Raw genomic sequence first — 27,489 nt, 5'->3', positions numbered from 1 at the left:
CGACATTACTGGAAACCTCTTGAATAGACACGGATATGTACCTTTTTTCTTGGCGTGAGGGTCACACCTATACGGAGCACCTTGAGGGGCTCGAGGGCTCTCCTCTTTTTTGTATTCTTAGCGTAGGGTTAATTTTACTTCGATCCTAATTGTTTATTGTGTGTAAGGTTTATTCTCGGTGAAAGATTGTTGCGTGATTCGATCGCAGCTGCCTCTGCTAATCTGCGCCACTGAATTATTTCACTCGAGCACCGAGATTTCAGGTGGATGTTTTCATGTACGTGTTACCCGCCAATTGTACACACTCTCTTCTCTCAAGCATCATCCACATGATAAGTCTCCCGCCATTATGCTTGACATGCTCCGGGCCGCTAGCCGGTGGCGTCAACAGTGAAAGAGGAATGTCTGGTCGGATGCAAATTACACCGCCGAATCGGAAATCGTCTATTGGGTCAAGAACAAGTGACCTCGTTTGTCTTCATGGAGATCCGCTGTGTAGCGGTTATGGTCAGCTGATCATCGGTAGCCCGCTCCACTTGTATTGTCAGATATAGCTGGTACATGGAATCGAGGACGTCCGACATCGGCCTTTGGTAGAGTGCATGTACATCGACTCGTCCGACTTTGTCAAGCAGAGGATCTCGAGGTGATTTTAACGTTGTGATGGACATCAGAGAAGATTTCATCTCACGAAAAATCTCCAACTAGACTTCAATTGAACGTTGTATGAAGTCCAGATCGACCATCCCAACTTCTTAGTGGAATACTGGTGAACTATGTCAGGACAGTACACCTACCCCCAGCTGACTGAGGAGGTAGAGCATAACCTCTTGCCCGGCATCGTGAGTGATCGAGTATAGTTCACATCTTGAGAAGATATTGATTGGAAGCTGATATTCAGAATACGATTTCTGGCAGTCACTCAAACGTCTTGACCTATTCCTTGAAGGCCCATATAATGAATACAATCTCGCCTCCGTGCTTGACAGGGTCAGATTGGATGGAGAGGAAATAGTGAAAATGACCATCTGGTCCGCTCCGGGTATCGAGAAAGTCACTTTTGAGGAAGCTACCCAGCGACTACAATCGAATGAGGTTAAGCAATTGAATAAAGGAGATCTAATCGGTGGAAGTTGGACACAGCATTGGGTAAAAGTGGAAATCAACATTCCGAGTGATTTCAGAGATTCGGAGGAGCCCGTTGTATGTGAGTGTAGATAACATTCTCCTACTTTCTTACTCTTACTCTTACTCTGACCTGATTCAAGAATGGTGTCTTACTGAGCTCATCTTTTCGTGTAGTCGAATTCGATCCTGGTTGTGAAGCTTTGATATGCAATATTCATGGTCATCCCTTACACGGTATCACCGGGGGACCCAATTCAACTATCAATGCTTATCCCGGATATGTGGAAGACCGAAGGATCGAACATATCATACCTACCGAAGCTGTCAATACAGGTAGATATGAATGTTATATCGAAGTCGCTTGTAATGGTATTTTCGGTATTGGTATCAATGGGTATAGACACCATGAACCTGATGTGAGTACAGCATCTGAAGAATCAGGGATCGTTGAGCTGACGGTTAATAATCAGATGAATATGAAATATCACCTTGCACTAGCGGATCTTGTATTGGTCCGATCAGAAGCCCATGCACTGAAAGTGGATTTCCAAATCCTTAAGCAATTCGCAAGATCCCCTCAAGGTGCTCAATCACCTGTTTCTCGAAAAGCCCTTAGAGCTGCGAACGAAATCATGAATGTTTTCCGTCGGGATAACGAGGAAGCGATCGATCAGACTGTTCGTAAAGGTCGAGAAACCGCTATGCGGGTCATAGGAGAAGGGTTGAATGACTTTGAAGACGATGAGACGAAAGTATGGGCTATTGGACATTGGTGGGTGCATCGAGACAGCTGGAGGTGTATTCTCAAAGGCTGATGAACAAGCCGATATTAGTCATATAGACACAGGATGGCTATGGCGATATGTACATACTCAACAAAAAATCGCCCGAAGTTGGTCTACCCAGATAGATCTGATGGAAAGATACCCCGAACATCAGTTCACTGCTTCATCCGCCCAACAGTTCCTATGGCTCGAGAAACTCTATCCAACGCTGTATGAGAAGGTACTCGAAGCTGTAAAGCAAGACAAGTTCCATCCGATAGGTGGTAGTTGGTTAGAACATGATTGTATCTTACCTTCTGGAGAATCCCTTATCCGACAATACCTTTATGGTCAAAGGTTTTTCAAGGAGAAGTTTGGCAGAAAATCAAACATCGCTTGGTTACCTGATACCTTTGGTTATGCTTCTCAATTACCTCAGATATTGAGATTAGCAGGGATCGAGTATTTCTTTACTCAGAAATTATCTTGGAATAATATCAATGTCTTCCCCCATTCGACGTTCAACTGGTCAGGCCTGGATGGTAGTCAGGTATTAGCTCATATGACACCTACAGATACTTACAATGCCCAAGCTAATTTGTAAGTAGGACCCACCTTCTTTCACTTGGAGCGCTTGACTGACGTCGCAATGAGTAGCTCGGAGCTCCAACAAGGTATTTCGCAGAACAAAAATCTCGAATCTACCGATCAATGTTTGCTGTTATTTGGGAATGGCGATGGTGGAGGTGGACCGACTGCGTTGATGTTGGAAAAGCTAAGACGACTCAACTCGTCTTCGGTGAAAAATCCCGAAGTGCCCAAAACGAAAATATCAAAAGTTGATGATTTCTTTGAACATCTCAAGGAACAAACTCGAGGTGGGAAAAAATTGAGTAATTGGAAAGGTGAATTGTATTTTGAATTGCATCGTGGAGTAAGTACAACCGTTCTTCTATTTCCTTTTTCTTCCCTTCTGTTTCTTGACATTTCGCAGGGAAACGAGCTGATAATTTTTCGGGTAGATCTTCACAAGTCAAGCTAAGATCAAAGACGGTAATCAGACGATAGAAAAGCTGTTAAGAGATTTAGAATATTTCGGTACATTGGCTTCTTTCGTTTCCGACTCTTACGAATATCCAAAGTGAGTATTGGATTTGGACCTTTGAGACCCCGCATTCCAGACTGACATGATGTGTCAATGTAGACGTCAACTCGATGAGATTTGGCATGATGTCATGCTGAATCAATTCCACGATGTCTTACCTGGTACATCCATCAAGATGGTCAACGATGACGCCAGGGAGATATACCAGAGACGTATACTCGAGACCCAATTTTTGCTTGATCAATCCCTAGATGTTCTCCTTCCTACAAGAGACGAAGGGCAAGATGGGTCAATAGCGATACTCGACGGAATGAGGTTAGATAGAACTGGAGTTATCGAATTGCCATTTGAACCCCAGTTTGAGAAAGTTGTCATTCAACCTGGAATAGATGATAAGGTCCTAGCATTTTACAGTAGTAGCTCATCACCCTCAGGAGGTACTATTGGAGGTCTAATCAATCCACCGAATCAATCGACACCACTAGCCAAACAAGAAGGTTCAACCTACAGTTTATTCAATGGATTTATCACACTCACCATATCCGACGGCCGAATCACCTCATTGTACGATCACACAGCGTATCGAGAATTGATCGTGCCTGGAATAGGGACCGACAGGGCTGGACTGATGCTCTACGAAGATTATCCATTATCGTATGATGCATGGGACGCAGAGATCTACCATCTGAGAATGGGCAGAGAGATCATATTTGATAAAGTAGAGATCATCGCGAATGGTCCGCTTAGAGCTACTTTACGGACAGAAAGTATTTTTGGGAAAAGTAAGGTCGTACTCCATGTGAGTGTCACGTAGGCCACTGTAGGGTTCTCGGGTGTAGAAGAAGCTGATTCAGAGTTGATGGTATGATTCTCAGATCTCGATTGATGTTGCTACATCTGGAGATATACCTGCTATCAAGGTGGATGCGAAAGTAGATTGGCATGAAACTCACAAGTTCCTCAAATGTGAGCCTAACAACCTCATTCACATCTGCTGAAACTGACGTATCCCCGACATACTTGTTAATTCATATCATAGTTGCTCTTCCACTTGATATCCATTCCTCACAGGCCACTTATGGTACTCAGTTCGGATTGATCGAAAGGCCAACTCACCGAAATACTCCTATCGATCAGGCGAAATTCGAAGTTCCCGCCCATACATTTGCTGATCTGAGTGAATCGGGATATGGAATCAGTATGGTCAGTGATTACAAATATGGATATATCGTTGAAGGGAATACTATGAGGTAGGTTGATTTGGGTTCATTGGACTGAGCAGCGATCAAAGATTCAGTGCTAATGTGTATTTTCCGGTGTTGATTGTAGAATCTCTTTACTTCGTTCTGCGACTGCTCCTGACGTCACTCAAGATAAGGGTTACCACGAGTTCACTTTCCATATACTGCCTCATCAGAGGAGGTTGATTGAAAGTGGAGTGTATAAGAAGGCTTTGGGTCTTATCAATCCTCTAAGATGTGAGTGCTCCTTCGAAGATCGATAGATACGATACGTTTGAAGAGACTTGAATGGTAGACTGATGGATGTATCTTACTTGTGCAGTCCGAAAAATCAAATCATCAGAACCAAAGCTTCCTATCACATTCACTCTTCATCCTCACTCAACTTCGACGACTGACGGAGTGATTTTGGAAACGATCAAAAGGGGTGAAGACGATTTCATCACCGGTACTGATTTTACTGATTCTAGACTCAAATCAATCGTCCTGAGACTATACGAGAGCTTGGGTGGAAAGACCAAGACTTCTTTGAAGATGTAAGTGAACATGTTTCACCATGTTCGTTGGGTCAAACAGTATTCCAAGTACTGACGTGATCCATGGGTAATCAGTACCGGTCTGCCAAAGCCATCTGCATTGAAATGGCTAAATATCCTCGAAGAACCTGAGATGTTCGAAGATCAACCTGTCAAATGGAAGGTTGACGATGGTGTGATTGAAGTCAATATCGATTTTAGATGTTTCGAAATCAAAACTTTGGGTATCTATCTAGACTGAACATGTGTGTCGTTTTTAGACATAACATGAGATGACATAACATAGAATTAGAATATATACAACTTCTCCATGATACTTGATTTACCTATGTTACAACTTCACAATACCATGATCCCGTTCTCAATCTTCCTGTCCGGCTTCACTACTGAAAGAGATTACAGATCATATTATTTCACCTTCAAGTAGATCCTAGTCAAGACAAGTGCATACACCTACTATCTGGTCGACGGTCCAGCAATGGGAGCACCTTGTTGAGCAGCACGACTGGCTTCTCGAGCCGCTTTTTCAGCTTGAATTCGGCTAATTCTTACTTCTTCTTTTCTCTTGAGGTCCTCGTAGTCGGTAAGGTAGCTGGCTAATTTACTGTGTCTCAATACGGCGGGATCGTGAAGAATCGAGTTATTATCAGGAAGACTAGTGGTAGGTTCCTCCATTAGCATCGCGCTAGATCGATGGGGGCGGTACTCACTAATGGGTGATGAGGAGATGACCAGTAGTAGCCAGTCTCTTGAAGATTCTACCTGCGAATCGACCACTAAGTCTGGGGACGGTGGGTGAATTGACTGGAAGACCGGGAGGTGGTGGTGGGGCGAAAGAGAGCAAGCCTAAAGACGAAGAGGAGAGTCAGCAGTGGAAGGTAGGGAAAATGTCCTACTCACCAATCTCAGAAACATAGTCCCATTCGTTGACGAAATGCTCTACGCAGCCAAATGCAGGTCCAGAATCAGTCTCCGGGATAGAGAAGTGATTTGCAGCGGAGGCGAAGGTGTAAATCTCCACTTTCTTGAGTTGTTCATGAGAGAAATCAGAAAGGAGTTGATCCTGGATGTTGCAGAGATAAGTCAGTGAGAAATAAGAGCGAGAAGTACAGATCTGTCCAAACGTGAGAGAGCAACTTACTGCCCATGATGACATGATGATTCCACCCTGAGAGTGAGCCATCAAGACGATCTTCTCTTTGTCAGGATCCGCGACGTGTCTGGAGATGATCTGCGAGTCGAAGAAATTAGCCTGATTCGTCATCAATCTACTGGAAATGTTACACGAAATACTATCATTCGCAATTCGCTCTTAATCTCTTACGAGAAGCGAGTCCACTCACATTGTATCCTTCTCTGGTATCAGTCGTATTCCAAACCAAATCCCTCTGCAACATACATTCGACTAGATCGAACCATACACCGAAAGTTCGGTTGTGTACACCGATTACCTTTCTGCCGAACTGAGTGTACAAGGTGTCGAGGATGAGCTTTAGACCGGATCGAGAGGTCCCGATACCGTTGACCCTATGTAAGGGATAGGAGGTTAGGATGCAAGGATGAGAGATCCAGATGAATCGGTGGGCGAAGTTGAGATGGTAGAGCGTAGTGTGTGTATGGTGAAGAATTGGGTGTTAAGAAGATGTCACGTCAGCTCATGACATTGTAATCATGTACTGAACTAAGAAGTTCACTCACAATAACCAAACTTCCTTATCATCCTTATAATCCCCTACGATATTCTGATGTGTGATCCTACTTTCGCCTAAGATGAAGTTATATCCATAGAGCCATGTTGCAAGGACCAAACTTGCGACCACGGGTGAAGGGATACCGACAAAGAATGATACCAGGCAGACGGCTGTTAAGATGAGCGATACGACCACTAAGATGACTTGAAGGATCAGACCTTTGATGGTCGCATCAATACCTGGCTTGGGAGCCGGCCACAAGATGAAGAAGACCGTAGGGATACATCTGACCAATACCCAGAAATCTTTCCATAACATTGTGAGAGGGTCATCGTCATGGAAGATGACCGGAGTGGAATTCTCAGGGTTGAGGATCGATACGTCGTATACTTGTACTTTGCTATCGTGATCGACGTCGTCGGTTTTGGGGTTGGGTTGATTAAGAGAATTGGGATAAGGTCTGACGGTGACTGGGGTGGGTCCTGTCGCTTGGACGGTAGATTGACCACGAAAACTGGTAAGAGGGAGATATGGACCTCGAGGTGAGCCGGGGCTGCCGTTGTTATTGTTGTTGCCGATGTTGCGCTCCGAAGGGGCCAGGAGAGGGGTGATCTCGTTTCGTAAAGATGACATGGTGGGTGTGGGTGTGAACGAGAGGGTGAAGAATAGAAGAAAGAAAGAAAGAATGAAAGAATGAAAGAAAGAAGGATGAAGATGGGAAATGAACTGAAATGTATCGTACCTTAATATACTCACTCACTCGTACCTCGGATCCGAAGATCCCACACACACAATCACATGCACAGCTACATTGTACATTACTACGCCCTCTTGATATCACTGAGGTACAGCTTCAGCTTCCGTATCGATGATATGCATACAGCCTACTCGCTTCCCCCTTCTGGACATCTGAATGCATATTCTCACACTCACACACCTCGATCAGTTACGAGACAGGAAGAAGGAGGAATGAAAATGATAACGTCATTCTGAGATCCACTGATAAGATACCGTTGATCGATTTAGAGTTACTACCCGTCTGTACCTTGTCTTCCTTCCAGGTACTGCAGGACACACTGAACAACGATGGGCTGGATTTACTTGCTTATCTTGAGACTGCTCAATCATGCGTACATGCATGCATGCGCGTATCCCATCCTCTTTCCTCCCTCGCTATCATCCCTACAGTACATATTCGGTGTAGTGACATTATCTCTACCTATGAGAACTCCTCGATTGCGTCCTGGCAATCTTCTCAGACATACTACCTCCACCACCCAATTGATACAATGGGGGATACTCTTCTACCTGTTTCCTCAATATGTATTTCTGAAAGTACCAGGGTAACTTCTTTTTGTAGTACGTAGCGTGTTCTCGATTACCGATACTGAACACTATATCCAGTTCTTCAAGCGTAAGGTTCTATCATAGACACATATTAGCCGGATTACTTGATAGTCTCATGACAGACTTGTACTCACTTTAGTCTCAGGTAGGAAGAAGTATGTATAAAAGAAAGCGAAAAAGTTCCAAGCCGCATACCAACTAAACGCACCTTGAGGTGTGAAAGCGTCAACCAGCGCAGGCCAAGTGAACGATAAGATAAAGTTGAATCCCCAACAAGTGGCAGTTGCGAAGGACATTCCCGTATCTCTGATGTACAGCGGGAAAGCTTCTGCCGAATAAGTGAATGGGACAGGTCCCTCACCAGGTGAATAGGCAGCCATAAATAGGTAAATCCCAGTAGCTATCATTGCTACTCTCCCTGTACTCATCTCTCCTGCTTCGACGTTACCCGCTGGCATCCAGAATGAGAATCCGGTGAAGAACAGACATAATCCAAGTAATGGGAATGTAGTGAGGAGTAAATTTCTTCGACCAAATGTATCGATAGAATAGATAGCGGGGATAGCGAACAACCAATTGACAATTCCTGTTCCCATTGACACGAGTAATGCTTGACTTCTTGAGAAACCGGCATCTAAGAAGATCTGAGTGGAGTAGTATGCGATAACACTACAAGACAAACCAGAAGTCAGACAAATCCAAGGGACTTTTTCTACTCTCACAGGAAGTAAACGGAGATTCACTCACTTGACACCGCAGAATTGTTGCATGAACATGACGAAGAAACTTGACTGAGCTGCACGTCTATTTCGTCTCACGGTGAAGAACTCTTTCACCAGATTTTTACCTTCACGTTGATGTTTCTCGGCTTCCAACATCTTGTAGGCGTAATACATATCTCGACTGGCGAGTACAGGATGATTTCGTAATCTGCTAAATGATCGGAAAGCCTTGTCGTACTTTCCTTTCTCCATATACCATCTGGGTGATTCGGGACAGAAAAAGACTTGGATCATGACGATCATAGGTGGGATGGCGGTCGAGGCTAACATCCATCTCCATTGAGGGTATCGAGGTGGATCGATTGATTGACCAATTGGTGCCGTAACATTTTGGAATGCAACGGAAGCGACGAATCCGAGCATCTATCGAACAATAGAGGAAGAATCAGTAAAAAGGTCATAAACTTTGCCAAGAGTGATCTGCAACTCACGATACCAAACGCGGTCCACATCTGCCATTGACATCCGAGCGCACCTCTGATAGCCTTCGGAGAAGATTCCGCTGAGTATACAGGGGTAGTACTACTTTTCGCACCTACCGCTAGACCAAGGGCGAATCGGGCGATAAGTAAATTCCACCATGAATTGGCAGCTGCCATCCAGAAGGACGAAGCGAATGAGATGAAACACGATATGAATATCGTTCCTCTTCTACCCAAATATTTATTCAAAGGAGCATTGGTCCAACATCCGATCAAACATGAACAGAGATATGGAGCACCATTGAGTAATCCTCTGATATAGACTTTTTCAGGACCAATTTCGAATTCGTCAAAGTAGAATTGTTGAGCACCATTAACAGCAGTTTGATCCATTCCTTGTACGATAGCCGATCCTGCACATAAGACCGCCAAGAAATATAGCATGAATGGCTGTCTCCATCGATGAGTGATTTCCTCTCTAAGAATCTTCTTTTCATCTTCAGGTATTTCACTGATATCTTCGAAGCCCCCTTCCCTCTGAGCTACTCTAGCTAACAACGCACCTTTCCGGAATAGTTCTCGATGTTCTAATAAACCTTTATCTTCGACAAACTTATCGACATCTCGAAGGACTTCTTCAGCCGACATACCATCCAGGGGGTTATTCAGCGTCGCCGTGGAGATCTCGATGTGCTGAGGACCAAAGTTGGGACTTTCCTCATAGTGAGCCGTAGGTGGCAGGTCGTTCTTCTTCCCATCGTTGATGACTGTAGGTGAATCGGATTGGATCGAAGCTGGTTTCTCAGAAGAAGATACGGTATGATGACTGTTTGGTACAGGTAAAGACGAGGGCATGGTGGATGGAAAATTTGATGTCATCCAGTTCATCCTATCCAGCAATTATAGCTCTCTTTATATGTTTGTAGCCCCAGGACCCCATTTCTCGGTCCCACACGACCCCCTCGGGACTTCTCTTAGCGGACGTTCATGGCAGACGTCACGGAACCTTGGCATCATTTCCATTTCTTTCTTTGTCGACCAATGGACGGTTTGGATGCATACGGTTGATGTAATTTTCACCACTATGCCAAGAAGATTTGAGATATTCGACCAAAGTATAGGCTGGATGGAGAAAGAGATGAAGCCTTGGCTCAAAGGAGAAAGAGAGAGAGAGTAGGAGAGACAGAAGTCGGTTCATGTTCTCGTTCGCTACGCGTCTCTTGGCTCAGGGAAGAAATGCCGCCGGCGTAGGAGCAAAAGTCATGACGTGGAACCTTTCGATCACATGCTGTTTCAGCCTTGTGCGAAAACCACCTCTCCCAATGCAAGCTGCACCCATACCACCCTCTCTTGAGTCTACTCGACCTGACATATGCGATATATCACCAGCCTCCTTAACAGCCTTTTCCTTACGAAAAGTACTGGTCTTTCCTCTTTCCTCTTTCCTCATGTTCTTATTCAGAGTACAGGATTGAAGGATGCAGTCGTGCCAAGCGTCATCCTAAATGCCAAGAACTGCTAGTTGGTTAGAATATTGGCATGATATCATCCACAGAGCAACGAAACTCTTCCTCTCGGGTAAGAAGGACCGGCCACTATGTTGGAATGGCATGAAAGTATGTGTCTTAAGTCTCATCTATAGCTTTCATGCATGATCTGATCAGTCCAACCCAATCCATCAATCGTTCCTTTCTCTCGGTTTATCCGGGCCGAGTACCCAATCCTGTCTAAGGCTTATCATCGTCCTGCTCATTGGGTGGTGTAGAGACTACCGTCTCGCTATCTGAACCCATCACGGATGTATTCCTATAATTGCAAAAAAACGAATCGAACTGATACATGAACATTAGCGAAATGGCGTGAATTTCAGATGTATCATGTGGCACCTGACTTACCATCCATTGAGTTCCAAAATACCTCCCAAAATTCTAAATCTTCATCTTCCAGCTGAGCTCTCCTATCAGGTATCAAAGTCATCAGTACCACAGCGCAGACGACACAAGTGGCCGAACCGATTTAGAACATAGCTTGATGACCCTTGATTTTCATTGGGAATCGAGCGATGATCAATGGGTAAATCAAAATACCGACTGCTGCTCCTGCTTTACCTACTGCCGCGGAAAATCCTAGAGCGTGTCCTCTTCAAGACCAAATGGAAAGGATTGACAGAATGATCAGTTTACCGATCCTCATGCCATCAGAATGAAATCGATTGTCTAACTCACCTGATGGACTTGGGGAACGATCCAGACGAAACGCTAAAATTACAAGTACCTGGAACAACCGGTAAGAAAGTTTGAAATAGACCGAACAGAAGGGCGAAAGCGGCGAAAGATCCTGTACCGCCGGTTCTAAGAGGTTCCATCGCACCTACAGTCACACAATCAGTGAAGATCAGTTATAATTCCATCTTACGAGATTGATCGATAGCTTTTATACTCACCTCCAATGGCGAAGCCAAAAATAGCATCCATGATCAAATCAAATGCGTGAGTTTGTCTTGGGACCCAATCGATCGATTAACAATTTACCAAGGATACATCCAGCGTCTGAAATTAACCATACAATTTCTCTTGAATCTGAGATCTGGACAGATTATTGTATCCCTACTCGCACTGATTCGCAAAGGAGATGCAATTCTTTTGAGCTTGCTTACACATTACTCGTACAAATCAACGGGCAACCTTCATACTGTACATCTGGTTATACCACTGCTGCTACCAATCCCTCTTGTGCTCCTGACGATGATAAAGTTGTTCAATACGGGACTATTTGCTCTGAAAGGGGTTACCGATTTTTGCGATTCGATGTAGGTGTGTAACAATTGCTCGGTCTGTATCGTGTTTGCTCGGTTTCGAGATGAACTGATGAAGTAAGCTTTTTAAGGGATTGTGGATGACCGTCGGTCAGGATATACCGCGGAGTATCAACCTTACTCATCTCCAAGTCCATTTTCAAGCTTATTGCTATTGTTTATGCATATCGAATACCATCTATATAAGCATTCAACATGCATCGAGATGCATTTATCCAAATTTCCCATACCTATCCATTCATATCCTAAGATAGTAACATAGTACCGACAATGTCAGACCAACATGTCCTTCTTCTAGGAGCTACAGGTGAGTGATTTCCTACGCAATGTTACTCTGCTCAGCAGGAAATGGTTATCTGATTGCATCGTATATTACCAAACATAGGAGCATCTGGCATTGCCTTTCTCGAATATGTCTTACCTCTCCCTGATGGACCCAAACTATCTCTTCTAGTGAGAAACAAGAGCAAATTACCCCAAGAGCTCGTAACTCGATATCAACATAAACTCACGATAGTAGAAGGACAGTTGAATGATGAGGCAAAGTTGGAAGAGGTCTTGAAAGGTGGTGTGACCGCCGTCGTCAGCTTGTTGGTGAGTTTATCAAAAGTCACCTTATGGTATGGGATAACGTACGGTATAGTATAGTATAGAGTGATGTACTTACGATGTGTTTTGCTTGGTATACTTCGTATCGTAGGGACCCTACCCATCGCTTTACCATCTGCTCACTCGGACGAAACCCACTCCCATCGCTGATTCGCTCCATGTAGTCAAGAGGGTAATGAAGAAATATGGTGTGAAAAGGTTATTGGCATTATCGACTCCTCGGCATTCTGTGCCAGGTGAAAAGGTAAGCGGTTCCATTCTCATTCTTTAGCTTTCCATTCATCTCAAACACAAATCATCAAGTCATCGGCGCACCATGCAATATCTGTTAGACAACATCGTTTCATTATTTCTGCATTATATACTGACTTTAACATGTTTCTTTAGTACTCGTGGTCTCAATTTATCACCACCAAAACCCTCCCAGCAACATTCATGCCCCAGGGCTCAGCGGAAATGACTGCCATAGGAGAAGTATGTGCAGACGAAGAGTTCGAATATACCATCTTCCGTGTACCGTTTTTATCTGCCGGATCGGGCGATGCGAAAGTCCATGCTGGATTCTACGGCCCGGATTTCAAGGGATCACAAGAGTTGTCGAGAGCAAGTTTAGCGAGGTGGTTATGGGATGAAATTAGGGATGGGTATTGGATAAGGAAACAACCTGCCTTGGGCAATTACCAGTGAACAATTGTTGCAACTATGAAACGTTGGATAGATGTAAATGTAGATATATAGAAATACATTGGGGTGATTGTTTCAAAGAGCGATATGACATACAAGGTTTTATTCTATTCACTATTTACTATGATACAAAGATTGTTCGTGTTCAAGCAATACATAATGATAGATCCTTTCATCGTTGATCATCAATCAAAAGGCAGCAGGTAACCATTGATCCATGACTATATCATAGAATATTATCGTAGCCATCACAAGGGTGTAATCCATATTAGCGGCGATATCTATCTGACGCTGTGGACGTGGAAGAAGAGGTATCGTTAGCTGATCTGATTGTTTTTCCTTACTATCTGTGATATAGACTCACCTTCTTGCTGTACCAATGATCTTTATGTACCGAAGCAACGACCTCCCCATCCAAGAATAGCTTTCTATCACCACGACATTTCCAAGTTTCGTATTCCAACATTTTCGTCTGACCCGTTTTCATGTTGGTAAACTCGGTAGTGATGTTACTATCTCCTATGGTAAAATACAATATCATGTTAAATTAGCTTTGTTCATATTGTCGATCCTACTTTTAGAATAGATTACAAAAAAACTCACTTCGTCTCTTTCCACCCAATTTGACCGTAAATACCTGTTCGCCCGAAGGTGTAGAACCGGTGATGGCCCAATCTAGAGTTTTCATCTTCACAGCGAGTTTTACAGCCTCTTCGCCATTCGCATCGAACAATGCTATATGGTTTGCCGAGTAGTTGATCAGCGGAAAGTTCATGTAGCCATATATGATACGAGATGACTCACTGGTGTCTTGTCTTATGTTGGCTTTACCAACTGATTTGACGAACACCTGATCATCTTCATCTTTGAATAGATAATCTCCCTATTTGAGCAATATACTCACGCGTCAGCAGGTTAGCCACATTATCATGAAGAGAAGACTAAACTTACACCACTTAGAGAACAACATTTCTTATAAGCGTTCAAAGTGAGAGGTTCGTCCAGACAGTATCGCGACGAGTGACCTGTGGGCATGTCGAGGTCGGCCATGATTGGTAATTTGGTGATGGGTGACATGTCGTCTGTTGCGTTGTATTGTGAGTTAGGGTAATAAGTGTCTTGTAGTTGTAAGCTTTTGTTCAGTTGACTTGTGTCTTGTTGTTGTCGTTGAAGATGGTTTGGTCTGCTCACCTCGATGGTCCCAGTATATATAGCTTGATGCACCATCTTATCGGACTCTCGGAGTGATCGGATTGACAAGTGGATTATCGGACAACCCGATGAGTAGATCTCGGTGAGACCGACATGGCCCCCAAATGATGACACTGCTTTTTTTTAGTGGTGCTCGTTGATAATGATTGGTACCGTTCCTATCACTCATCACGTAAGATGCTACAAACAGTGTGGAGTGAGTGGGATCACGAGTAAAGCCAGATATGGACATCCCATTTACCTACGATCACCAGTGCTCCGGAGATCACTCGGTCTGACCGGTCAACTCCGTGATCCCCCTCTGTTCTCTCCGCCGGGAGCGCAACCGTATGACTATCCTATCTAATTAGTTCTAATTCGATCATATCTTATGTTATCCTATCTTCGTATACACCTCATTCTGTTCGTATCCATACAGGCGCAGCAGACATATCATCAGCTCGAGTCGACTCCGAGCACCTAAAAGCGCAATCGCAAGAACGGGAACATGCTTCCCACCTTACCCCGGATGACATCCAAAAAGGCCTTACCTCTATTCTACGCTATTTGTCCGGACTACTCTACAGACCCCTCGGCGACGTTACAGAGGAGACTGAGAGTCAGGGCAGAGCATTGGAAGAGAGCTGAGGAGGATAAGAAGCAAGGTATATTGGGTGAGTCGGTCTTGTCTTCATCGCACAAGTACGGCTGCTGTGAATTAGGATGAGATGTGGTTGAAATGGGGATGAGGAACATAAGCTGAAGTATATTGTATGTTGTTAGAATTCGGTAGAGGAACCGTTGCCCCTCCCTCACATCCATTACATACCGACCCCAACCTCCCATCAAATCTCCAAGCGATGAATGGATCTATCATGTTCTTCCGATACAAGGCCCTTTCAGACGTTTGGGACAGGTTGAAAGAGGATGTATACTATACGGGGGACGTGTGGGATAAGGATAAAATCCAAGTTGGAGAGTTTATACGTTTACCTGGGGAAGGTGAGGAGTGATTAAGATAAGATAGTCTCCCTGTTAGAGATCAAAATATAAGATGCATGTAACATTCGTTGATGCGTCTGGCCTGTGAGCATTGAACTGTCTCCTTCACAAATTGCATTCTATGTATGTATGATTTAACAGATCAGATTATATGATCATATGCATATACAAGATACAATCGACCAGTTTCAACTCTTCATAGCTAAATTTCTGATTTCCCATAATCTCTTTTCCTCCTTCCTCTCCCTCTCTCTCAATTCATTTGTGTTTGACGTACTCCTCATGATCCACCCTTTCATCTCTTTCTTATGTCTTTCTTCAGCCATCTTACATTCTTTCCATAGTTCCTCAGATACCATACCAAATCCATTTTCATCCCAATTCGATCCCTGGTTTGTCGATGCCGATGTGTTGGTGGTGGTCGAAGTCATAACAGATGATTCAGAAGCTAATCTGGATGTCCAATTGGATGATCCACCACCACCTCCTATCGAGTTCAGACCGACAGTTACAAACTTCCTACCTGATGATCTTGTGATCGTACCAGTTCCAAAACCAAACTCATCATCTTCATCATCTGCCATACCCTCAAATGGATCAGGTTCATCTTCCTCTGGCGATAATATACTAACCCATTTCATTTGGATCGGATCGAATTGCATATCACCGACTATACGAGGTGCAGCAGGAGCCGAACCGACAGGTGATGATAGTCCACCTACACCCACTGAAGAACCGGTATAATGAGTGATAAGAGCTGGTCGAGCGGAGGTCGATATGGTGTCGAAGTCCCTTAAGATCGATTCGTTACCTTCCCATCGTAATGTACTTGGATTCCAGGTCATCTCACCCACCACTACAATATATGGCAACCCAATCAGTCATTGTATCGTTAATAAAGATAGCAGATGAGTTGTATGTAGCTACTCACCCTTCTTTTTATCGGCTACACCGAAGTGCTTGATCAAAGCAGGTTTTCGGTTTTTCCTATTTGCTGTAGTGGTAGAAATGTTCATCGCACCTATACCAGATTTCTTTCTTCTCTCTGTGTATTCAGAAGACACCGGTGTAGGTTTGATATTTGATGATGCTGTTGTGGGACGTGACGTGGATGGTTCGTGACCTAAGGTAGTAGTGTAACACATCATATCAGCATAAGTAGGATATGATATATTCATGGTTTGTGATAGAATTGCTCACCTCTTCTACTCGGTTTACCTAATCCCAAACCACTTATCGCACTCCCCTTAATCGTTGACTTATGCTGATCATCATCGATCGTCAAATCATCTATTCCATCCAATTCCGATCCATCGCCCCATGTCTTACTTCTCTTCGGCATATCCACCATTCTCTTCACCCCATCTCTATCCCTAAGAGAAGGATGTATACTGGAAGATGAACTAGCAGATGATTGAGGTGTATGAGTAGGGAAAATCGAATTTATTGGTGGACGACTTTTAGCTTTTGAACTTGATGTTGGCATCGTCAATCTCGATGTGGAATTATGATACCTTGGTGTTTCCCCTACACCTATACCCGATGAAGGGGTGAATGTTCGATCTGCCAGAGCATCTTGTAATGACGCAAGGGACTGTTTACGGGTCAGACTGGGCGAAGGAGTAGGTTGAGCAGCAAGGTGATAATGTGATTTCTGATGTCGCAATCTAGAAGATGGAGTGGCTGTTGGTGCTGCTGCTGGTGGAATAGGTGGTGGAGGAGGTAACATGGAATGGATATGACCTGATCTGGATCTCATTGATTCTTTCTCTCTTCCCGTCAAAAAGCTAGGTGAATCGACTCGGTTGCTACCTCCATCTTTCAACAAGGTTCCTGCTGATGCCGAATTACTTCGGAATGTAAGACCAAGTGTAGAATGTGTCCGTTCTCTCGAATTGATATTGGTATTGTTGACAGGTGTTACTCTCCCCCAATCTCGTTCACGCTGTTTCTCCCATGCTTTTTCTCTTTCTCTAGCTACGCTCTTAGTGGAAGTGGTATTGCTCGTGGAAGGCCCACCACGTTGTTTGATAGTGGATATTGGGAATTTATCTCTAGCACGTTTCTTCTCTCTTAATCTATGTTTGCTCAATTCCACCCCTGGTTCATCCAGTACTAAACCATCTTCGAACGAATCATCCATATGATGTCCTCTCCTCGTACCTTCATCATTAGCATTTGAGTCGTGAGGGTGATTGTTCTTAGGTGTAGGTGCGAATTGAGGTTTCCTCTTTTTATCCAATATCGAGTTCAGCTCTTTTGATCTTTTATTGGAAAAGAAAGTGGGAGAAGGTAAGATCAGACCAGTTTCAATATCGTCCTCTTCACGTTCTAAATTGTTATCAGGTTCCACCAACAAGTTTCGAGTTCGTGATTTGGCTTCGTTGGGAGTCTCAGGTAAAGCATCTGATATACTCGTAGCTGAAGTTTCTGATCTTCTTTTATGCGCGTCACTTGGTCCAGGTGAATCTTCTGATCCCCATCCCCAACCTTTCTTGTTACTACTTCCGGGTGAGTCCCATGATTCGGCGGTAGTAGCTGTCGTGGTAGACGCGTTTGATATTCTAGGTTTGTTACTATTCCTTCGTGAATGTTGAGGTTGAGTAGCCAGAGTGAGATTGGTAAGGTTGAGAGGTAGAGCGAAATCAGATTCCAATTCGACCGAATCTGGATCTTGGTTTGGGGGCGTCGATGGAACGGGAATGACATTTAGGTTGGTGTTGGATTTAGATGATTTGATTGTGGAGTCTCTTCTTTTCTTGTTGGATGGCGGTGGTAACATTGCTTTTATAGTTACACCAGCTTTCAACGTAGCTTGATCCTCTTCGTCCAGGTCAAATCCTAAATCGTCTAATGCGTCGGGTGGTGGCATGAATCCTTTCCTAGGTGGTGATAGGGTTAATCTTCTTATAGTGCTGATATTCGTATTGTGTTTCGATTTGTTAGGGATTGTGGTGATGGGAATAAGATCGTCATCGTCAAAATCAACATCTGCCTCCCATGATTTCTCTATCGCAAGCGCACGAGCTTTGACCGTCCCTTTCATGATGCTGGGTTGAGATACAGGTGAACTACCCAACTTCGTAATCGTTCCTACTCCAGTAGGTCCACTACCTATCACCGTACGTGTGATTGAAGATGATGTCGAGGATCTTGGTCTGGATGGTTTCAACAAGTTATGGGTATTTGTTGGAAGTTCAAATCCATCTTCATCGAAATCCAATAATTCTTCTACGTCTTCCCTCTTCTTCAACTTGATTGTACCTTTGCTGACACCCGTGTGCGACTGACGGAGAGGCGAGGAAGCGTGCTGTCGAGCATTGCTGTACGAGCGATGGGATGTAGACGAGGTGGATGAAGACGAGGGAGAGGTGGGTAAGGCGAAATGATGGGCGGAAGGTGATAGGTCGAAAGATGGATCTTCGGTCCAATCGTCGGATGGAACGAAGGCGCCGGTTGGGGGTGGTACGGGCGACATGATGGGCAAATCAGTGAGACACGGTGAGCTAAATGATGATGAGATGACTTCGAAGTGGTATGAAGGTCGATGAGCGGAAATGTCGTTCTTTTTCAATTAGTGGTTGTTTGAGTGGTTACAGCAACAATGTCTGTGCGGTCCTCCATTACGACTCAGTTAACCTTGTTACCTCGTCGTTTGGTCGTCTCGTTTGGTCGTGTTATTGTAAGATCCTCATACTGGTGAGAAGTAAAATTGTCGTATATCCATTTTGAGTCAATGATGGTTGGTAGCTGTATGCATACGATATATTGGGAACAATAATGATGGTATGATATGATATGGGATGTTGAGTTGTTTTGTATCTCTTACCTTGTTGTTTCAACGCGTCCTTGATGGAATTACGTAAGATCAGCTTTGAGTGGCGAAAACGAGTCTCAAAGATCCAATGCATCGCCATGATGGGAAAACACCTTAGGAAGGCTATGTAAAATGCGGTAGGCAGGATCAGAAAGAGGAGAAGACGATATATATCAAGGTGCGTATGTCAAAATCACAGGGGATGAGAGTAGAAGGAGTGTCCAGATTCTGACCCTTTGAGACTGCTTTCTGAATGTCATCAGTAGGGAGACGACTCTTGTGATGTCATTAGCCACTTTTATTCTGAAAGAGGTGATACATCTACATGAACGTATGGGTTTTACCTTCCATATGTCCTCATTGTCACTCGATGAACTTCAACATGCCTCAAAACGAAACCGAAGAATGGCGTTCGACCGTTCTCGAGCATCCTGTCGGATTGAACCCGCAGCACTGTTCCCTCCGACATATGCAACTCGATATTCGAAAGAATTGGTCTTTCAGTGGTGTGAGTACTGTCGTATTCCAGCGATATATCTGCAATGTACGTGTTCATGATGGTTATCAACCATTTATATATATATATACGCTATAGCTAGATTACACTGTGAAGGATCAAGATGGGAAAGTGCTTTTGCGAAGTCAAGGGCGTCGGTTGCACCGTATTGATTCAATCAGTAAGTCCCATTTGGTAGATTTTCTACGTCTGAGTGGGTAAACGACGAGGTCTACGATCGATATTGACAGCGATATTAGAAATTACCGATTCATCTAATCGAGAGATATTCACGTGCATCCGCAATTATCCTAAGGCAACTTTTGATATATTCCGACCCTGCACAGATACCGATCCTGACACTGGACGAGATCGCGAGCAGGTCATTTCGGTCTCTTTCATGTGCACTTACAGAGGTAGGCTATCGTCACTGTACAAGTCAATGGCTCAGAAGTCAACTTGACATGTGTCACGTTCTTTCCTTAGGACCAGGGGAATCAGCCGGAGTTGGATCCAGAACCTGCTTCAAAGACCATCTCACGGGAGTGAACAAGGAGATTATGGTAGAGTGGCAAGGTATCATGAAGAAAAGGGGTGTGATAACCCTAAGAGATGATACAGGACATGTTGGTATGAACCAAGAGAAGTTTGGTAATGGTGCAGTTATAGGTTCGTTAAATGATTATGATACGGTATTTGATTATACTCATGTAAGTCAAATCTATAACCTATGATTATGCACGAATACAGACTCAAACCCAGACTTGAGCTGACCTTTCATTTGCTCCATCCCACGTCATACACACACGAATAGCCTCAAGTAGAGTTCATTTCGAATATCGATTATACCCTCATGGCTGTCACTGCGATCTGTGGTGAACATGTGACTGGTTGAGTTGTATATAGACGCTCCTCGTTATAAATGCCATGTCAACCCCCTGCTGTATCAGAGCTCACTGTTCATCTGATGGGTCAGCTCAAGTTATTCTCCGCGGCCGAACATGGGGCTCCGAGGTTATGCCACAGTTGTCTTTCTTGTGTAATGATGTAATGATTTGCAGCGAGTTTACAGAAGCGCTTCTCAGATGATTCTTACATTGCTACTATGTGATTACCTGATCATCCATACAGACTGACCACAGCTTCAAGCAAGCACTTCGACACTGTCGATCAACCTGTCGGTCTCAATCCCCAGTACTGCTCCAACCGCTATATGAGCCTCAACATCCGAAAACAATGGTCATTCAGCGGTGTGAGTCATAACCCGTTTCCTGTCTTGAGGATAATGACCAATCGATGTTTGTGTATATAGCTAGATTATACGGTGAAAGATCAAGATGGGAAAGTACTCTTGCGAAGCCATGGTCATCGAGAATACCGTACTGATTTAATCCGTAAGTTTGTGCCGATGCGCTCTACCATTAGAGCTAATGTCAATACCAATAATACTAGGAATTACTGATCAGTCCAGCCGAGAGATATTCACATGCATTCGTAATCATCCACAAAATCATTTTAATGTCTTCTTGCCGAATGCAGATACGAACTCTCAACAGGAGAAGATATGCTCGATTTCTCTCATGTTCACCTACAGAGGTAAGTACTCAATACATTGCCCGTCGGGTGGAAGCTGATGATAGGCCATGCCTTTCCACAGGACCAGGGGAAGAATGTGGACAGGGGTCTAGAACGCACTTCAAAGACCACCTCACGGGGATAAACAATGAGATTGTGGTAGATTGGATGGACCTTATGAGGCATAGGGGTCTGATAAGCTTGAGAGATGATACTGGACATGATAGGACCAACCAAGAGAAATTTGGTAAAGGTGTAGTTATAGGTTCATTGAATGATTATGATACGGTATTTGACTATACTCATGTGAGTTGCATTGAAAACGATATCCATTTCATTTACGTATACAAAGTTGAGCTTACCTGTCTTCTGGTTCGCATAGCCTCAGGTAGAGTTCATTCCGAATATCGATTATACCCTCCTAGCTATCACTGCAATCTGTACTGAATCATTTACTGGTTAAGTTAGATATACGCGCTCTTCATTGTAAATGCCATGTTATGAACACGTCATGCGATCATTCAGCCATAGTCGGCAGGCTTCGGTCACAGCTGTTGCAACAGAAAATCATATGATGTCATCAACGTCAATACTCTGGTTATTGAGTTCCTCATTGATTGACCTGTTGTTGAACGTCGTTGGGATCTCAATAACCATGTCATCTTCGAACGAGCATCTGCAATATGGCGTTGGACTTGACCTCAAGTACTGTTTTGATCGTCCTCGCACATTGAAGGTTGAGAAGCAATGGTCATTCAGCGGTGTAAGTGACATTTGGGATAACTGGTTAGGTGACTGATGGTTAACCTTTTTCTACGAAACAGAAAGATTATGTGGTCAAAGATGAGGAAGGCAATGTATTGTTGAAGAGTTACGGGAGAGCCTTCACAGCTAGTAACGCTTTGATTTGTGAGTTGTCGTTGGTAAAAAGTTTCCAAAGGCTAAGTGGAACTCCGACTTCAAACTTCTATCAGCGATTACCGATAACGAGAACAATCGAATATTTACTTGCACATACATTTGTCCTGAGATATTCTTCTCAGTCTTCGAACTTGCTTCTGAGAGATTAGCCTTCAAAATATATGGATTATACCTTGGTGGTGAGTCATGTTGATCTGAGCTCGTCGGGCAAACTGAAGTAGGTACTGACATGCGACAAACCTGCTCTCCAGCTAATCCAAAAGACGCTTTCGGTTTCAGAACAAATTTCAAGGATTTGCTCACCGGTGAAGATAAAGAAATTGCAATCACGTTGGATTCCTACCGACCGTATGTAAGAAGAGGTGCGATCAGACTTCGAAATCATCATGGGACTGAAGGCCGCAATGATAGGATTGAAGGTGAAGATACATATATCGGTTTCATGAATAAGAATAAGAAGGATGCTAGGTCTTATCATGTGAGTGAATCGAAATAAATGGTCATCAAACCCATTCTCATCGCTACTCGTATTATACTTTCTCTTGATTCTCATTATGTCTGGCTGACTGCTAATGGTGCTTGTACATAACCATTACAGTATCAAATTGAAATTGAACCGAACGTCGATTACAGATTGATTGCCATCACAGTAATCTGCATGGCGCATCTGACGTTCTCCAGTTACTAAGAAAGATTCAAGGGAAGTGTTGTAATTGCCATGTCATGATATTCTGTCATGCATCAGAATCGATTATTTTTCCGATTGGTCAGCTCCAATTATCCTCCGCGGCCGAACATGGTAAATTTTTAAATCTACCACAGATGCAAACAACAACAACCATCATCATGATGCATACCCCGCTGGAGATGCCCCACTAGCTCGAGCGGCACTGCATGGAGTCATTCTTCTGGCTCGCAGGATATAGACAGGTCTGTTGTCTGTATTTGTAGCTTGCACTGTACAACAGTCGCAGATCACTTGCGTCATATGGTGGGTGTCACAGTAGTCAGTTCATACGCAGATGTGCTCTTGTTATGACCTGACTACAGCATGTACTACGGATATGAGCGGTGCATTCTCAGTTGAATTGTGTTTATCTCGCTTGACTACCCTACTGAAATAATTACTGTAGTAGCATACAAAGCCATATCCCGAATTTCCCGGTCCTGGCAAAAGACAGATCCACCAAGCGCATGTGTGTAAGTAAACAAGCTTACAAACCAACGTAACAGAGTGCAGCCGTGCAGTAGTCAGAGTAAAGGGAAAATCCGACCCCGTTCTGAGTAATTATTCCCTTCACGGATATACGCAAAATCAAATCGCATCATAATACCTTTTACCTTGTAAAAATTTTGTACACCTTGATTTTACCTTGGATGTTTCCCTATTGGGGCCCTGGCGGCAAGTACTTGTGGAAGAAGAGATTTAGTTTTTTGCCCCCCAATCGATTATACATACGTACGTAGTTAGTTAGCATGTAGCATCAGATTTTATGATTTTGATTTTTGTTTTCTTTGTTATTGCATCTATCTGCATATCGTCTACTACCAATAACATTGTTCGAAGATTACTGTGACAACTCTATAAACCTCAAACTTCACCAGAAGCAAGTGGTATCGAGGTGAAGTGAAAGTACGGCAGAGAAACAGCGTATAAAATATTCTTGGCCGCGGAACACCCGATCGCGTGCTTTGTCGACGTGGTTTTGGCTCATCAATCAGTCAATTAAAATTTCAAAGTCATCCATAAGAACTATCCAGAAAGCGTTTTTCGGATACAGGTATATGGGACCACTCGAAGGAAACGATACCAGTGGAATAGGTGAGTCATGCATTGTTGATCGATTACTGGAATGGAAGTGATCGAATGGCAAAGAGAGAAAGAAGAGAGATAAGCCATTTCGGGTAGTCGTTGGGTCGTACAGTTGAACGTGCGGAATAAGCAAATAGGAATAAGATTTTACCCTTAATTCCGCCGTATAACACCCATTCTCATTTTGCATTTCATATTCATCTCTTCATTTCTCTTATCTTTCATCTTCATTCCTATAGTCATCACTCCACATCTTATACATACATACATCCTCAACACCCACCATCACTCAGTACCACACAAGGTGAGATAGCAACCATCACAACATTGGATGGATGGACGGATGGATGTATATCCTCTATTTCTCAATTGCCGTTCCACTCCCGATTTAGCTCTTTGTACCCCCCCGCAGTGCCCCTCATTCACCATCGTATCCTTGATTGTTTCATCCTTTGATCCAAGTTATCTATCTCATTCATACACCTCTATCCTATCAACGTGGACAAGATCAATACTGATACATTGATCGTGTAATAGTAACATAGTTTAGAACAGAAACAACTTCGTTCACCGCTATCTCGCTTAGCCATCGACTCATTGTCTACGCGTTTTCGATTGACATCCATCCATCCATCCCATCCATCGATACTTCTATACTTCATCCAATCTTATTCACTTACATTTCCTCCGGACGACACATCCTCCCTCTCTGGCTTCGAATCACTCTTCACACTCCGGCTTATATAGCCTACAAACCGACAACACACGTCAAATATGCCAGACGGTACACCCCCCACAATCGACTCTGCATCGGGAGCAGCAGCCTCTTCCGATCAAACTCAACCTAATGTCACATCTTCCAATCCGCTTGGTCTACCCACACCCGTCCCAGACCCTATCACGGGTAGACTAGACCCCAATGATCCCACTGTCAAGGCTTTGACGGAAGCAGCACTGAATATGGATAAGAGCAAGATCCCTAGACCTTATAAGTGTCCCTTGTGTGATAGAGCTTTCTACAGATTGGAGCATCAGGTGAGTGAATATTCTTCTGACGGTGTGGGGCTACACTCGTGCGATGCTTACTGATACGTATATTCGATGCTCCAGACACGACACATCCGTACGCATACTGGAGAAAAACCACACGCATGTACCCATCCAGGATGTGATAAGCGATTTTCACGTTCGGATGAATTGACGAGACACGCTCGTATCCACTTACCACCTGCTCATGAGAATGGTTCACATAAAGGAAAGAGCAAATATGATGACGATGTGGGTTATCACTCCAAAGAGTCATGAATTTCTGTTCTGTCTTTGCTGACACGACTCTCCGTCTCGATCTGTAGCATGAACACGACGATCACCGTGGACATCACCTCCCACATCTTGGACCTTCCTACAATATGGATCTCGAACGACACGGATACCCTTACAACCTTCATTCCCTCCAGATGGGCGCCACCAGCGGGGGAATCAGTGATATCTCAGCTTTAGCAGCGGCAGCTTCAGACCAATTGATCGAACTGGAAAGACACGAAGCGTTCAGAAGAGCGGAATGGGAATTGCGTCATCGACAAATTGCCGGTGCTAGAAAATCAAATGGTAACTCACCAGTCGGTACACCCGGTTCTGCCCCTGCTGCACCCTATGGTTTCTCCAACGAAAGAGAAAGGCTATCATTATCTGGTGTCCCTGCTCCAGGCGGTGGTACGCTAGTATACCCAGTCTCAGCTCCCCAACCTGCCAGTGGAAATCAACCTGCTGTCCCGGCTGGCACACTCGCTGACCCAACTTACTTGGTCCCACCCTCGTGTTGTCATGAAGAATGTCATAAATCGTATAGAAAGCGATTGAAGGTGGCGAAACAGACGCAAGCATGTCCCAACTGTCTTACCATGACGCACAACGGTAATTCCCTTGGTGGTGCAGGTGGAGCTGGAGGTGCAGGCCACGGTGGTAATGGTGGTGGAGACAGTCATCATTCCAGCAGTTCAAATACACCTAAAGATCGATCGACACATAACTCCTCGGAAGATCTAACTAAATTTGGTGGTAGTGCACCAGGAGGAGGTTCAAACTATCATCTGAATTCCGCTACTTTGACTCAAGAACTTGCCGCTTTACAATTCCAGCATCTTCAAGCTTTGCAAAGACAACGACAGGGTGTCGCTCATTCGCATTCGCCTCACGGATCGTATGGTATCAGCAAACCTCATGCTATACCTATACAACCGCCTGCCCAGGGACATCTCCGACCCTATACGCTCGACCTGAACGCTCATCGCGGATTGGCTTCTGCTCATGTATCGGCTGCACCTTCACCTGCTTCAAGTGATGATTCAGATGATGAACCGATGAACGAGATCATGCCTCATGCTCATATGGAATTCACACCTGCGACTTCACCTGTTCTATCTAGTATGAGACAGATGTCTCTCTGGCAAGGGAAAGCCATCACTGCTCCTACTTCTCGAGCAACCAGTCCAATCTTACATTCACGTGGACCTTCTCGACCTGGTTCGCCCGTTGAGGGACATTCCGCCAATTCAGGTCGACATGGTCACACCTCGCATTCTGCTCGAGATGCCAAGAACCGATCGCACCCTTATACAGCAAGTTTACACTATTCTACACCAAACTCACCTCATTTCCCTCCTACTTCCAACAGTAGTGGCAAGCATCACAATAGGATGTCGCCCCCTAAATTACATCGGACATTGAGCTCAGATGGGAATGGACGATACAACCAATTCCAACAGCAGAAACAGAGTGTACAAGATATCCTCAACGGGCCTTCTATTCTTCCTCCACCGGTAGATAGGATGTTACCACCTCCGTCCAACAGCTCTTTCACTTCCTCGGTACCTTCCGTTAGTTACTCTCAACCTACTTCGACATCCCATTCACCCGCCACATCCCGAGCTTCCTCACCCGTTCATTTCACTCATGCGGCAGCTCAACCCCACATCATCCATGGAGTGAGAGCTGCCTTCGGTATGACACCCATCTCGGCATCCAATTCGCCCAATACGAAAGAACCGAAAATTGCTCAGTCTTACTCTCCACCACACAAATTAGCTCCGATGGGAATGTCCATACATGAATCGGTGAGATTACCCAGTTTGAGTAGAGGTAATTCCCCGGTTCATTTTGGGATGGAAGTGGACAGCGGACAGGCTTGACAGATAAAGATCGAGGAGGAGGAGGGGAGAAGAAGGAGGATAAGTTGGGATGATACTAGCGGGTATGGACAAGGGTACGGTTGGAGATACTGAAGGGAAGATGGGTAGGATAGGAAATGTCAGAGTGAAGGTGAATCTGTAGTAGAACTATTTTCAGTGGACAGTAATTGGTGTAGTCGATGAAGCGGGTAAATCATACATGTTGGGATTGAAATTGTCAAGAGAATCGAAAATTCATTTTAACTCTTTCCATCTTATTCCGTTCACATAGTCTATAGGTGGTTGTTCTCCTTCTCTTCTTTTTCTTTTCTGGTTTATCTTTTTCAGTTAGTATATATACGACGTAGGTTCTCTCTTTTAAT

At 44.2% G+C, this 27,489-nt stretch overlaps 12 protein-coding genes across 12 annotated transcripts; 7 read left to right on the top strand and 5 right to left on the bottom strand.

The window, feature by feature from the left end:
- Window positions 1–776: 776 nt before the first annotated feature.
- Window positions 777–5,015, top strand: L199_003688 (uncharacterized protein; the record flags this gene model as incomplete). Its single annotated transcript, XM_064889418.1, has 13 exons — window positions 777–842; window positions 919–1,207; window positions 1,303–1,544; window positions 1,599–1,900; window positions 1,962–2,492; window positions 2,550–2,826; window positions 2,915–3,033; window positions 3,097–3,796; window positions 3,873–3,963; window positions 4,037–4,247; window positions 4,327–4,475; window positions 4,561–4,774; window positions 4,850–5,015. 13 exons carry the CDS (start codon window positions 777–779, stop codon window positions 5,013–5,015), a joined length of 3,357 nt encoding a protein of 1,118 aa, XP_064745490.1.
- A 215-nt stretch (window positions 5,016–5,230) lies between these two features.
- Window positions 5,231–7,098, bottom strand: L199_003687 (uncharacterized protein; the record flags this gene model as incomplete). Its single annotated transcript, XM_064889417.1, has 6 exons — window positions 5,231–5,429; window positions 5,485–5,620; window positions 5,675–5,837; window positions 5,916–6,005; window positions 6,118–6,301; window positions 6,473–7,098. The coding sequence occupies 6 exons, from the start codon at window positions 7,096–7,098 to the stop codon at window positions 5,231–5,233; spliced, it is 1,398 nt and encodes a 465-aa protein (XP_064745489.1).
- A 582-nt stretch (window positions 7,099–7,680) lies between these two features.
- On the bottom strand, window positions 7,681–9,871 carry L199_003686 (uncharacterized protein; the record flags this gene model as incomplete). Its single annotated transcript, XM_064889416.1, has 4 exons — window positions 7,681–7,887; window positions 7,947–8,481; window positions 8,560–8,957; window positions 9,026–9,871. 4 exons carry the CDS (start codon window positions 9,869–9,871, stop codon window positions 7,681–7,683), a joined length of 1,986 nt encoding a protein of 661 aa, XP_064745488.1.
- Window positions 9,872–10,743: 872 nt separating this feature from the next.
- On the bottom strand, window positions 10,744–11,490 carry L199_003685 (uncharacterized protein; the record flags this gene model as incomplete). Its single annotated transcript, XM_064889415.1, has 5 exons — window positions 10,744–10,822; window positions 10,912–10,944; window positions 11,040–11,156; window positions 11,242–11,386; window positions 11,460–11,490. The coding sequence occupies 5 exons, from the start codon at window positions 11,488–11,490 to the stop codon at window positions 10,744–10,746; spliced, it is 405 nt and encodes a 134-aa protein (XP_064745487.1).
- Window positions 11,491–12,101: 611 nt separating this feature from the next.
- On the top strand, window positions 12,102–13,127 carry L199_003684 (uncharacterized protein; the record flags this gene model as incomplete). Its single annotated transcript, XM_064889414.1, has 4 exons — window positions 12,102–12,138; window positions 12,217–12,425; window positions 12,532–12,684; window positions 12,828–13,127. The coding sequence occupies 4 exons, from the start codon at window positions 12,102–12,104 to the stop codon at window positions 13,125–13,127; spliced, it is 699 nt and encodes a 232-aa protein (XP_064745486.1).
- A 186-nt stretch (window positions 13,128–13,313) lies between these two features.
- L199_003683 (uncharacterized protein) lies at window positions 13,314–14,201 on the bottom strand (the record flags this gene model as incomplete). The annotated part of the gene is made up of 5 exons (XM_064889413.1): window positions 13,314–13,415; window positions 13,489–13,643; window positions 13,728–13,859; window positions 13,929–14,007; window positions 14,076–14,201. 5 exons carry the CDS (start codon window positions 14,199–14,201, stop codon window positions 13,314–13,316), a joined length of 594 nt encoding a protein of 197 aa, XP_064745485.1.
- Window positions 14,202–14,823: 622 nt separating this feature from the next.
- L199_003682 (uncharacterized protein) lies at window positions 14,824–15,328 on the top strand (the record flags this gene model as incomplete). The annotated part of the gene is made up of 2 exons (XM_064889412.1): window positions 14,824–14,989; window positions 15,099–15,328. 2 exons carry the CDS (start codon window positions 14,824–14,826, stop codon window positions 15,326–15,328), a joined length of 396 nt encoding a protein of 131 aa, XP_064745484.1.
- A 177-nt stretch (window positions 15,329–15,505) lies between these two features.
- Window positions 15,506–18,795, bottom strand: L199_003681 (uncharacterized protein; the record flags this gene model as incomplete). Its single annotated transcript, XM_064889411.1, has 3 exons — window positions 15,506–16,173; window positions 16,249–16,440; window positions 16,518–18,795. The coding sequence occupies 3 exons, from the start codon at window positions 18,793–18,795 to the stop codon at window positions 15,506–15,508; spliced, it is 3,138 nt and encodes a 1,045-aa protein (XP_064745483.1).
- Window positions 18,796–19,516: 721 nt separating this feature from the next.
- L199_003680 (uncharacterized protein) lies at window positions 19,517–20,525 on the top strand (the record flags this gene model as incomplete). Its single annotated transcript, XM_064889410.1, has 5 exons — window positions 19,517–19,642; window positions 19,730–19,811; window positions 19,978–20,046; window positions 20,117–20,340; window positions 20,445–20,525. 5 exons carry the CDS (start codon window positions 19,517–19,519, stop codon window positions 20,523–20,525), a joined length of 582 nt encoding a protein of 193 aa, XP_064745482.1.
- A 318-nt stretch (window positions 20,526–20,843) lies between these two features.
- On the top strand, window positions 20,844–21,668 carry L199_003679 (uncharacterized protein; the record flags this gene model as incomplete). The annotated part of the gene is made up of 5 exons (XM_064889409.1): window positions 20,844–20,882; window positions 20,943–21,024; window positions 21,083–21,226; window positions 21,288–21,511; window positions 21,588–21,668. The coding sequence occupies 5 exons, from the start codon at window positions 20,844–20,846 to the stop codon at window positions 21,666–21,668; spliced, it is 570 nt and encodes a 189-aa protein (XP_064745481.1).
- A 192-nt stretch (window positions 21,669–21,860) lies between these two features.
- Window positions 21,861–22,814, top strand: L199_003678 (uncharacterized protein; the record flags this gene model as incomplete). Its single annotated transcript, XM_064889408.1, has 5 exons — window positions 21,861–21,968; window positions 22,030–22,114; window positions 22,276–22,305; window positions 22,378–22,604; window positions 22,725–22,814. The coding sequence occupies 5 exons, from the start codon at window positions 21,861–21,863 to the stop codon at window positions 22,812–22,814; spliced, it is 540 nt and encodes a 179-aa protein (XP_064745480.1).
- A 1,899-nt stretch (window positions 22,815–24,713) lies between these two features.
- Window positions 24,714–27,127, top strand: L199_003677 (uncharacterized protein; the record flags this gene model as incomplete). Its single annotated transcript, XM_064889407.1, has 3 exons — window positions 24,714–24,974; window positions 25,050–25,217; window positions 25,292–27,127. The coding sequence occupies 3 exons, from the start codon at window positions 24,714–24,716 to the stop codon at window positions 27,125–27,127; spliced, it is 2,265 nt and encodes a 754-aa protein (XP_064745479.1).
- Window positions 27,128–27,489: the final 362 nt, after the last annotated feature.

This window comes from Kwoniella botswanensis, chromosome 1 (assembly GCF_036426115.1).
Source record: "Kwoniella botswanensis chromosome 1, complete sequence".
NCBI classification, from domain to species: domain Eukaryota; kingdom Fungi; phylum Basidiomycota; class Tremellomycetes; order Tremellales; family Cryptococcaceae; genus Kwoniella; species Kwoniella botswanensis.
The sequence above is the reverse complement of the archived record's forward strand: the minus strand, read 5'-3'. Positions and strand labels throughout refer to the sequence as shown.